The sequence below is a fragment of the Larus michahellis genome, chromosome 18 (genome assembly GCF_964199755.1).
Source record: "Larus michahellis chromosome 18, bLarMic1.1, whole genome shotgun sequence".
Classification (NCBI taxonomy): Eukaryota; Metazoa; Chordata; class Aves; order Charadriiformes; family Laridae; genus Larus; species Larus michahellis.
In genome coordinates this window covers 1,540,354-1,552,329 of record NC_133913.1, presented here as the reverse complement: position 1 = coordinate 1,552,329, position 11,976 = coordinate 1,540,354, and the positions used below count along the sequence as shown (strand labels likewise).

The window sequence follows — 11,976 nt, the reverse complement described above, 5'->3', positions numbered from 1 at the left end:
AGACCTCGTCCCCCTCTGTGTTGTCTTTGGGACAGAGCCAGGGGGCTCCCGCCATCTGCATCCCTGCGGGGCTGGGGCCGGGGCCGGAGCCTGACCCAGCGGAGAGAGCCCCGGGGCTCCGCAGAGCCCAGCGAGGGCCAGGGCTGAGGGAGCCCCTGTGCACACAAGAGCTGCGTCCAGGGGACACTGGGCACCGGCTGGGAGAGACCCGGAGCGGAGCGTGCGGGATGTAAGGGCCGCGGAGGAGCGGGGCTGAGGGGCTCCGCGTGGGAGTGCTGGGAGAGCCGCGCTTCAGGCACCTGCGATAGATTCACTTCCCCCGTTATCCTGGTCTGGGAAGACGCCACGAGCTGTTCGTTGGGCACAAAACCACTGGACATTGCTCTGCACCTTCCCCTCACGTCTCTCCGGTCCCCATCCACGCAAAACGGGAACGGGAACGGAAACGCTAGCGAGGGTCAAGCCGCGGAAAGAGGAGAACCATGCCAGGAACAAGCCAACATAACGCTGTGGAAATATTCCTCTGCTTTTTTCTTATTTCAGGGCTCCAAGAAACAGCAGCACCGGGTCTATGAGCCTGGTGCTCCCCAGGCATCCCCCGGGTCTCCCTCCCCGCTGCGCCCCGGCACTGACCGCCCACAGGCACAGGAGAGGAGACTTTGCAGCCCCCAGCTACGGCCGAGAGCAACCGAGTCCTCAGAACCAGACACCAAACCTCCTCCTCCCCTCAAAAAACAGCTGAAAGTTCCCTACAACGACCCAGAGCCTTTGACGACCCAACTCTGTGAGACCAGCCTTCGCCTGCCAAACTCTGCTTCCTCTGGGTGAGCCTTTGAGTGACCAAAAACCGCTCTTAAAGATAAACGTAACAACTCCTGTGTCTCCAGTTCACTCTTGCGCTCCCTCCCTGACAGCTCTTGAGCTGCCTGGAGAAACGCGGGCAAATTCTTTGGCCTCCAATTCCACCCGCCCCGAGGTGGCAATGCTGGTCGATAAGAGAGAGAAAAGCTCTGCAGAAGAACCAGGAGCTGGGGGAGAACTTCTCCTGGGCCTTTACGGGAGCCCTGTGCACCCAGAGGGCAAGAGGCGTCCACCTCACTGGCAGGACGCGGCCACACGTGGCTGGGGAAAAACCAAAGGTCAATAAAACCCGCTTCTGACTCCAAAGCGGGAGACGGCAGAACCGTGGAGGAGCCTGCGGGCGGCGTTGAAGCCTGACCCATGGAAGTGCCAAGCCAGAGCTGAGAGCTGAGCGCCGGGGAGCGGGAGCTGGTTTTCTCGAGAGCAAGACGTGTCTCCAAACGGGATTTTGAAGAGACGTCATCACCCGGCAATGTGTGGCCGGGGGGAAACGCAGAACCAGGCAGAAACAGCAGGAGCCCTTCCCTTCGGTGCCTCGGAGAAACAACCCCTCGGGAGAGGGGAGGACGGAGGAGCCGGCCGGAAAGCTCACGCCATCAGCGAGGTTGGGGCATCTCTACCCACCACCACGGGCTATCGCCGACCTTTGCGGGGGGGAATTTTTGCTCATGAACAGCCACCAGCTGCTCCTCCCTGCTCTCCCTTCACTCCCGAGGCACAAATCCAGGCTGGAGCCGGGTTGGGAGCCCTCCCTGCACCCGGCTCCTGCCCCCTCCAGAGCATCGCGTGCTCCGGCAGCGCCCGGCGTGCACCGCCCAGGATCTCCGCACGCACACGGGAAGGTAATCACACAGACCCTACTCTCATTTCAAATGTTGAAACCCTAGCTGTATTAAAAAAGTCTTCGATATTAATATTAATATTATTTATTATAATAAAGAACAGTCAAGCAGCGTGAAAAAAATATATCTTAGCTACATTACCTTAAATTGCCAAAAATATACACATTTTTCTCTTTTATTTAATAAAAAAAAACCAAATCAAAACAAAAAAAAGACACATGCAACATACTAAATGAGACATTAGCATCAAAACGGGTAAAGAAACGTACCCCAGTGCAACTGAAACACAGATAATCTTTAGCTTTTATTTTTTTCCTTCCCCCTGCTCTCCCTCTTTTTCACAGAGACACGAAGGTTTAATGTCGACCTTCCAGCAGCGTCCCCTTTCCTCCTCCCCTCCACCTGCCAAAGGGACCTTTGGCTCCGGGACAGGTTGAGGCGATGAGACAAGGGGAGCACTTCAAAGGGACCGGGCGCCTTTGGAAGATGTCGGAGAAACGTGTAAGTGCTATCGGGCTCTTCCCCGGCTCGACCTCTCCGGCCTCGTCCCTCCCTGCTCCGGAGAGCCCCGGAGGGGCCCAAACTGCTGCCACCGCCACAACGGCACGGCCAGCACGGGGCAGGGGACCAGGGACACAGCGCAGCGCTCCGCGCCTTTAACAGCGATCCCGCCTGCCAAACCCACTCCTTCAATTCAGTCCTTGATTCCCAACCTTGTCCGATGCTCCCCAACACGTCCCCCGCGGCGGGGGGAGCCCCGTACAGCACCTTCCGCCCTCCCGACTGCAAAAGTCGCCACGACGCACCTCCCGCCGACCCCCTGCGAGTTTGCTGGGGGTGCCCAGGGATTTGGGCACCAAGCCACCGATCTCCACCTGGGTTCGTCTGTCCTGGCAGACAACACGTGTCGCGCCACGACTCGCTACGCAAGGGACAGGTGCTACCGGCCTTCCCCCGCTCCCAGCCCCTCGCCTCCTGGGACTGGCGTCTCTCTCATTCCAGGGTGTGAAACGTGGTTAAATTTCGGAAGAGTTTGGCCGTGTCTGGGCACAGCGTCGGGCCCTCGTGGTTACAGACCGGGCCGAAGGCCGCGCTGATGGTCAGCAGGACAGCAAAACAGGTGGCGAGGCTAATTTGGGACCTTACAGTAAAAAAAAAAAAAAAAAGTAAAAACTAAAATAAAAATCAACCCCAGACAAACACAGCTGGGCAAGGAGCTGGCAGAGACCACACTTGCACCTTTACCGGCCGCTGTTTTACCCCTAACACCTCCGTCCATCATCTTGCTGAGCCAAACCAGCGCTACGCGATGCTTCTTCCCGAATTCCCAGGACCTGTTGCTTGCCAAAGGCTGGCAGGAAGAGCCTTCACGCGCGGGCAGCCGACACACGCACAACCGGGGCGCGTCAGGGCTGGATTTACCCCAAAGCCGAGCCATTCTGCGCGGTGCTTTCAAGCCCAAGACTCCTCAGGTGTGGAGGGGGCAGCAAGGCAAGACCCCCCCACCGCTGCAGACACGGATCCTGCTCCCAGCAGAGGGTCCCTGCGCCGGGGGGGTTTGGGTGGCACCTCTGCTTGCAGAGGGGAGGGGGGACGCAACAGAGCTGGGAAGGGAGGGAAGGGGAGGGCGGGGGGGGGGAAAGAAGAGAAATAAAAAAAAAAAGTGCAAGCACACAATTGTGCCAGAGCAATTTCGGGGACAGGGAGACAAAAAACAAGAGTCAAAGCATTTGCCACGGAAAGATCTCCTTCCCGTTTGGGGAAGCGCCAGGCGGGCGGCCGCTGGCAGGGCCCAGCCCGTGACTTGCCCGGGAGGCGGCTGGGGACAGGGAGCGCGTCAGCGAGAGCCACGGCTCCTCTCTACCTCTGTGCTGCGGGCACCGCGCGGAAGGGAGACTTCTTAATCTGTTTTCCTGCATTTCCACTTTTAGCTGCCATCTCCGTCTTCCCAATAGCTTCTTAACCTTGTTAAAACATTAGCTTTTCTTTATAAAAAAAATTATATATATATAATATATATATATATATTTCTGAGCAGACAGCAGTGTTCTGCCCAGTTCACAGAACTGGAGGCTGAGATCAGAAAGGTATTTTCTCTCCTTTTAGCCTTTTTCAGCCATTGTGGTGACAATCTTCCAAACAAACAAACAAACAAAAGAAATAAAATAAAATAAAATAAAAAGGAAGAAAGATATTTAGCAGATGAGTTTTGCCTATAACAAGCCCCTCTAGTACTATCAGCACAGACCCACTGCTGACAAATTTGAATAGTGCAAACTAGTTAGAGGCAGTGGGAATGTGCTGAAAAATGTCCATTAAGGTCTGACAACTTTGTTTTTTTGTTTTTTGTTTTGTTTTTAAGACCCTCAGAGTTTCTATTAGCTGGAGTCTTCCCGCCTGCCCCCAGGAGCTCTGGATTGAACCAGGGCGCGAGGAAAAGAAGGGGCGTTTGTACGTTTGACGTAGATGTTCCCCTTCCCCCAGAGCCGCCCCACCTGTCCTTCAATCAATCCAGCGCACCCAAGCTCAGAGGAAGCCGATCTCTTTGCTGAGGTTCCAGGCTGCAAGACGGAGTTAAGGTCAAAAGGTGGAGAACAACGAAGGGTCCGATGTCCCAGCTTAGGAGACTGGTAATTGTCCCATTGCTTGGAGATCCCTTTTCTCAAGTGCCCAAGACCAGTGGAAGAACGTGGTTTTGCCAGACTGGAGTGATTTGTGGTGGGTAAGAAAGAACAGGTACCGGATTTGGGAGTCTCTCTTCCCCACGCACATTTCTATCTCCCAGCTCAGGCCTGGGAAACAACTGCCAGGTTCAAATGCACCTTCTGAAGTTGGGCTACGACAGGGGTAATACTGGCTACGGCCCCTTTTTGCAAGCTGAAATTTTCGCCTTTGGAAATGCTGGAAGGAAAGGGTGAGACGGCACAAGGAGCAGGAGTGTGCTTTTCACGTGAAAAGTACAGCACCGAACCGACAGCAGCTGGCAGAGCAGATGTGGCAACGTCCTTTCGAGAAGTAGGTGGCTTTCACCTCCTCCCCAAGCACCAGTCCTTACCCATCGCTCCGCCGCTCGTGTCTTTTCAGGCTGGGTTTGGATCCAGCTGAGGTGTCGGGGCTTCATATGATGAAGCTTCATAGAGAGAAGAGCATCCTAAGGGCCCGGCAGACGAAAAGCAGGTGAGAAATCTCAGCTACGGGACTTCTTCTTAACCTCCCCATCTGGGCGAAGCAGACCACGGAGGTACTGCCACCACGTCCCACTTCCCCAGCTGTGTCACATCCAGTGCTGCCTCCGCGGGCGCTGCCAGATTCCTCTGCACTGTGCAGAAAGGAGCCCTCAGCAGAGGGGCCTCCCTCCGCCAAGGTCTTGGCCAAGGACGCTCGACGGTCTCTAGTGCCTCGGCCTGGGGAGCTACGCCCACGTGAACCCCCGTCAACCGGCAGGCAGCTGGCGTTAACTCTCTCCTCCACTCCGGGTGGAAACGCAGCTTCGCTTTGAGCATGTGTGGCACGGATCAGGGCGGCAGGCAGCCCCCCACCTTCGCTCCTCCCGATACCAGGGCTTGGTCAGAGACGTACTGTCTTCCAAAGCACCTCTTGGCATTGCCCAGCGGCAGGAAATGCTTCTTGGAAGCCTTGTGCTCATTGCTCTAACAGTATCAAAGTTGACTGTGGAAAGCCACATTCCCCTGGCTGAGAGGAGTTGGCTGCTGGTTTGTTCGGGAGCTTAGCCCTTGTCCTGGGTAAGAGGAGCTCCCTTTTCATTCATGCTCTTTAAAAAACAAACAGAAAAAAAGAGACGCAGAGGAGACAGGTATCAGTACTGGGTGGGCGGCAACACGAGGGGGCAGAAGCAGAGAGCCCTGCTGTGCTGCGGACCGGGCCCTGCTCACCGCGACCTCTCGGGCTCCTTCGGGATCAACGGAGACACGGGAGCCCCAGGTTTCCCCTCTGCCCAGTTCAGGCTGAACTGGCCCCTCGACCCTGGCCTTTGGCTCCTAAGTGTTTCCAACCAGGGCCGGACCTTCTGGGTACAGGTACAGGCCAGGGGAGGGACGGAGGAGAGATGACAGTATCACACCGTCAGTCCCTAGGCACTGGTGTTCCAGTAGAAGGCTGCTTTACAGAGAGGCCGTAAACCTCTCCGCAGCCTCTCCTCTTGGGTGCAAGATTCCTTCTAAACCCTGGGTTTCAACATGCAGTCACCTTCGTATTTCATCCAATAGGGCCAGCACTGCCAGGGGCACATTGTCCCATCCAAGTCCCAGGGGTAACAGAGACAAATCTATGGCCTGTCTCTGCCTCGCTTCTGCAGCAGGTCTGGTGCGTGTCTGCACACACACACACGGCAGGGCGCCTCGGGAGCCTCTGTGCCTACCCACGACCCTCTCTGGGCCCTACAGAAGTCCTTGGAGGTAGGATCAGGACGTGACACTGGCTAGCCAGGGACGCAGCAAAGCCAGTGGAACATTCTGCCTCTGTTGCCTAAGCCGTGCCCTGGCTCCCCCAAGGTAACTGCAGCGCAGACTCTCTCTCCCCGGGTCTGTACAGCGCCTAGCACCACGAGCTCGGTGGGGTTAGGGTAGTGCTAGCAGCATACGCACCGTTCCTTTTGGGGTGTTGCCATCAGCCTGCAGGTTGAGAAACGGGTTAGTCTGTGCTGTAAGGACGGGTGGGATGCCTGTCCCCGAAGCCAGCAGGCTGTTCCCAGGAGTGCTGAGCGGTGGGGTGGCCTGGGGGGCCATGAGGGCATTGCTAGGGTTGAGCTGCTGGGGGGAGAGGGAGGCCATGAGAGAGCTGCTGCTGGGGGGCGGCTGAGGGGCCGAGGTCATCAGGGCGCTGGTGCTGGAGTGCAGGGGGGCGGAGGTGGCTGCCAGGAGGCTGGTCATGGAGAGCTGGGACGAGCTTGTCATCTGCAGCCGCTGCAGCTCCCTCTTCTGCTGGATTTGCTGCATCATCTGGAACACCAGGGCCTGCTGCTCCTGCGGGGAAGGGTGAGCAAGAGAAGTCAAAGGAGGGACAAAGGGCTCAGGAAGAGGTGACATCTAATACAAAGGAGCCACACTGGCACACTCCATCCCAGAAACGCTACTGGGGACAGGGAGAAAGTCCCCTTGATCACATCTCTATAGGTGGAGAGAGGAACAGTCTGTCTCGTGTTCATTAACAGCCTGTGCTTATGACCTTTCCAACCCCCCTGTTTCCTGAAGCGTAGGATTAGCCAACCCCACCTGCAGGCACATGAATCTACTCAGCTCTTCCCAATCAATTGACCCACGGATTTTAAGTCTGTGGCATTCGCTACCCTGAATTTCTAGACTGGCTACTAATTTCCTTCCCCAGCCCGTCCCGCTTCACAGCTATCCCTGACCCACAGGGTCAGTGTAGGTAAGCTGGACCCGCGGGGGACGAGGGCCACGGCTCACCTGCACCCGGAGGGACGCCCTCGAATCCAACCAAACTGCGGAAATCACTATAGCAACCATCGACCAATGCAGCAGGCTGAGAGCTGACATTGTTCCCGTACCCACAGGGATGCAGCTGATGACACGGTGACATCAGCTGCTGTAAAGAGAAGCCCTTTGAAATTTGCTTTTCCTGGGTTATAAATAGCCTGACCCAGAAATCTGTCCAAAGCAACGGGCCAAGTTCATGGGAGATATAAATGAGCACAGCTTCATTGACGGGAACTGTGAGCACTCCTGTGCAACTCCGCCGCAGGGGAGGGACACCACAGAGGTTTCTGCAGGGCAACTGAATGCGGTTCTTACACACTCAGGGGTTTGTTTACCATCTCTCCATGCAGCCATTCCCACAACAGCCTGGGACGGGGCTGCTCTTTTACCCAAGAGGGCGCAGGCGGAGAGCCAAGATCCTCAGAACAGCTGCCTGATCCTTTTTCTGACCCCGAAGTCCTCAGCCACCTACACAGTCCCCCTGGCATCTCCAGTTCTCCATGTCAATGTCTCCGGACGGGGCTCGCCCGCCTCAGAACTATGCGGTTTGGTGCTTATCTCTTTCAAGCAACGTCCTCAAGTGAGTTCCCGTTCTCCTGTGGGCCACAGCACATCTGCAAGCCCAGAGCGCAGCGTGCTTGCGGCAGCAGGAGCAGACATGATTTGCATTCAAAGATGGCTGGCGGAGGTAACAGCACTCCTGATTTTACAGTGGCTTAGCGTTACCATGTTCTCACACCCTCAGGATGTGGGAAACCCAGATTAAGTTTTTTCCTTTGTATGAAAAAGACCAAATACCAGTCTCCCTCCCTCCAGGAGGTGCCACACCTTCCTGCCTAAAGCTTTTCTCCTCACTCTACCCTCAGGAGCCCGGAGCCACGGAAAAGGCACATGACTCTTTGCAGCCCTGTGGGCAGGGGATTCACGTGAAGGAGGGAACCCTAAGTTTTGCTCTCTGCTGCGAGGCTTTCCCATTAAACAGCTCATCAGATAAAAGGTGCCAGCAAGCACACTTACCGGATTAAGTGGCTGGGAAGTCAGGAGCTGCTGAAGCTGCTGGAGCTGTTGTTCGTGTTGGTGCAAGACGTGCCTCTGCTGCTCTGTCAGGGGACTCAGGCTGGGCATGCTGCAAGGGGAACAAGGCAGGGAATGTCAGCGCAGCCTGTCTTGGTCCTGCATCCATAGGGCATCCCTCCCTCCCGGTGCTAAGCTTCTGCTGGAGAGGGCAGGGCTGTCCCCGCGAGCTCCCCATCCTCACCTGCTCAGGCTGGTGGAGAGCTGCAAGGTCGGAGGCCCGCTCGCCTGCGTCAGCGCGCTCGGAGGCTGGGCGGCCTGAGCTCCGTTCAGATTCCCCAGGATCCCGTTGATGGGCATCTGCTGGCCTCCTGCCAGGGTCCCCATCAGGCCGTCCACCATGGGCACCGTGGAGAGGCTGTGGCTGGCAGTGGTGCCTCCCCCCAGCCCGCTGCCTGCCACCCTGGCCAGGCCATTCACCTGCTGCACCCCGGGCAGGGGTAGCGAGGCAGGACTCTGCTGCAGCATGGGCAGGGGCGGAGGAGTGCTGTGGAAGGACAGGGAAGAGCTGCTCCTGCTGGGGCAACCTGAATGAGGGTCCTGGGGGAGAAACGGACATAAGAGCATCGGACTGGGGCAGCTTGTGAAAGGTCAGCTCAGCTCCAAGGGTGCTTTGGGCAGGAGCTGGAGGTGGGAAGGGGGGCTGTGGGTGCAGGTGTACGCTCAGAAGGGTCCCAGAACTCAGATGTGCTTTTGCTGGATCTCTACAAGTGTGGCCAGAATAACCTAGAAGCATTCTCAGCCCACGTTCCCAGTCTCAGATCCTCAGCACTGAGATGAACTGAAGAACAGGCACTCCAGAGAAAGCAAGCTGATTTCTGAGCCTGGACTACAAGGCTTTATAAGCTGGATATCAAGTCAGAGTACTGGGACTGCACTGCTCTGTTCCCCCCCAGGTCCCTTCCCCAGCTGGCGGATGCGGTGGCCAGTGTACCTCAGAGGAAGTGGAGAGCGAGTTCTCGATCCCAAAGCTGTTCTTGCATGGGGGGCTCTTGCTGATGCTCAAGGAATCGTTGTTGCAGACTGTACGGAGGAAAGAAGTGAGGATGCAGTCAGGGGTGGAGCTTGACGTTGCCACAGCAATAGCAAGGGACAGTGCACACTGCCAGTGGCTACAGAGATAAATGGGTCAGATCCTCCCCACTGTGACCCCCTCCTGCCCACCCCAGGGCGCCGCTATGAAAGAGCACAGGGTGACGCTTCCCACTGTTCCCCTCACCGTTGGGAGGCAGGATGTACTGGGCCTGGCTGCCTGGGCCATTGCTGCTGGTCACCACAGGGAAAGGAACAGAGAGCTGGACGTTGAGAAGCTGCAAACGCTCTTTCTTGGCTGTCAGCGTCATGATCTGCTCCTGGAGCCGCTGGTTCTCCTTCTGCAGCGAGTGCAGGGCTTTGAGCATTTCTACAACTGCAAGGAACAGAAGCGGGAAAGTGGGACAGGGTCAGGGGAGAAAATGGGGGATGGAAGAAAGAGGAGAAGGGGATCCACAGGAGATACCGCAATTAGACCAACTGGGGGAAGTGACTGGCCCCAGATCACAGTCCCACTGCCAGCTACTCCCCCATGGCACAGACTAGTGCTTTGTCCCTCACCCGGCTCCTTTGCCTGTGGGCAAAATCCCAGCTGGCTCCCACACAAACACGCACAAGGACCTCTCCTCCCACAGCCCATGCCCCGAGTGACTCACTGTTTACGCCGGCTTCCCCGTTGCCCTGTTTCTCCAGGAGCTGCTCGATGTTCGGTGTGGCTTGGGGAACATTCTCCAGCTGCCCACTGCTGCTACAGGACACTGTCTGGTCGAAGAGGGTTGGCAGGCTGCTGATGGGGGACCTGCGGAAGGGTCGGGGAGATGTCAGAGATGTTTCCCTAGTCTGCACCTGCCCTCCTCTGCTCTCTTCTCCCCACATCTCATCTGCCTCACACCGGGAGTGGCTGCATCTCTCCCAGCCTCAGTCCCCGCTGCTCCATGTCAGGAGAGCCCTCCGTTCCCGTTAGCCCCGACTCGCACTGGAAAAGCAAACCTGCCCCCTCCGCTCCCATCCCAACCCTAGCCCCAAGGAGAAGGGAAGGAGCTGCCTCTACTTTCCCCAGTCTCTTTCCCTTTCCTTGCTGTGTCATCCCACGGCATCCCGGGGTCCGGCCGTGCCCAGGCAGCTGTGGAGACACCCCCGTGCCCGGCGGTGGGGGAGGACTCCTGAAGGACACTCACATGGAAGAGAGACTCTCCTGGGGCGACGTCCCTCGGCAGCCAAAACTGCAGTCTTCCAGGTCAGGCTCTGGGTGGGGAGAGGGACAGAGAGGCACAGTGTTCATAGGCGTCCAGCCCTCGCAGGTTGCCCGGGTTTGTCACCCGGGGGCGGCGAGCGCCGGTCCCCGCTAGATGGGAGCACCGAGCAGCGCAGGGCACCGGCATTGCATAAGGGCTCCGCCCGCCGTGGGAGGGGCCGCGTGTCATTGCGTGTCACCCTGTGTCACGCCGGCAATGGGGGGGTTTGGGGGGTGTCGCCCTGGGAAGGTCACCCACGCCACCCCCCTCCTTCACGGCAGGGGCCGCGTTCTGCGGGGGGTGCCCGCGCCGGGGGGGTGCGGGGAGCCCCGGCCCCGCAAACCCGAGGTAGGGGCAGAAAGAAGCTTTTCCTTTGGCTCTAAAGCTGCGGGGGCGGGGGGGAGGACACTTGGCTGAGCCTGGAAGGCTGAATCGATCCTGTGCAAAGCGCCACTCGGCTGCCCCAAGTGCCACTGCAGCCCTCTGCCTCCAGCATCCTTCCCCCAAACCCAGCTGGGGTCCTCCAAAGTTTCCAGATGCTCAGCTCCCTTCTAAAGAGCTTAAACAAGTGCTTCAGCGTCCAGAAACAACCCCCGAAGCCATCCCTCTTGTCCCAGGGAGCTGGGACACCACAGTGCCGGGGACGGAGCCGCTGTGCATGTGCAGGATATCTCCCATCCAAAGAGTAATCAAGAAGTGAAGTATATTTATCTGCCATTTGCTTTCCATCCCCAGAGCCTGCCAGCCCATAAACACACGTTCCCCTCGCTCTGGGACATGTCAGATGTTGTGACTACAGCCTGCACCAGCTGGCTGACTTGCCCCTCCTCTTCTTCACACAATAAGAGACATTTCTAATGTGCAAGAATCCAGGAAGTCTCCTGCAGGGAACGCTGTGATTTACAGTGTAATGCCCTGAGCAGGGCATTAGTTATTGGCAGTATTTTCTACTGCTGAGAACAAGCAAACGCAGCTGTTGTTCAGCAGCTCTTACAGACAGGTACGAGCGGGATCCTCACTCCTTCATCCCTGTGGGAATGTCTTTCTGGCCACCAATTATAACTGGTCCACCCTTCTGGGAGAAGCCGCTGCTTTCTGGCGGTGAGCGGCAGCTGCCAGTCAACAGCAGTCTCCCAGTAGAAGACACCTTGTGGAGACAAATCTTGATTTCAGGGACACCACAGGGCATGAAATCTTCCTAAGTTCTCCAACCAGGAGACCGCAGGAATGGTCAGAGCACAGCAGCGCTTCTCAGTATTGTTTCCATCCAAGGACCACTTAAACCCTTTGAAAAATACCCACAGCCCACCGTGTGCAGCCTTGCTGCATCAGTTTTAACCTGCAACCAAGCAAATATTCAGCTAAGCTTTGAATGCCTGCTTGTTGCTGTCACATTGTTTGCCTGCAGCCCAGGGAGCCTGCGCATGTGTACACCATTCTGGTTTTCTGAAACAGTACCAGGCTCCACATTCCATT

At 57.2% G+C, this 11,976-nt stretch overlaps 1 protein-coding gene across 2 annotated transcripts in view; it reads right to left on the bottom strand.

Moving 5' to 3' along the window:
• Window positions 1–1,129: 1,129 nt before the first annotated feature.
• Window positions 1,130–11,976, bottom strand: part of MLLT6 (MLLT6, PHD finger containing) — a 47,421-nt gene continuing 36,574 nt past the window's right edge. For both annotated transcript variants that reach the window (XM_074561929.1, XM_074561928.1), the window contains exons 13-20: window positions 10,444–10,510; window positions 9,922–10,064; window positions 9,453–9,641; window positions 9,168–9,256; window positions 8,418–8,773; window positions 8,177–8,285; window positions 6,308–6,685; window positions 1,130–5,475 (exon numbers count right to left, since the gene is read on the bottom strand). In XM_074561929.1, coding sequence (XP_074418030.1) covers window positions 5,431–5,475; window positions 6,308–6,685; window positions 8,177–8,285; window positions 8,418–8,773; window positions 9,168–9,256; window positions 9,453–9,641; window positions 9,922–10,064; window positions 10,444–10,510 — 1,376 coding nt within the window. In that variant the 3' untranslated portion in view covers window positions 1,130–5,430. The remainder of the gene's footprint in view (window positions 5,476–6,307; window positions 6,686–8,176; window positions 8,286–8,417; window positions 8,774–9,167; window positions 9,257–9,452; window positions 9,642–9,921; window positions 10,065–10,443; window positions 10,511–11,976) is intronic.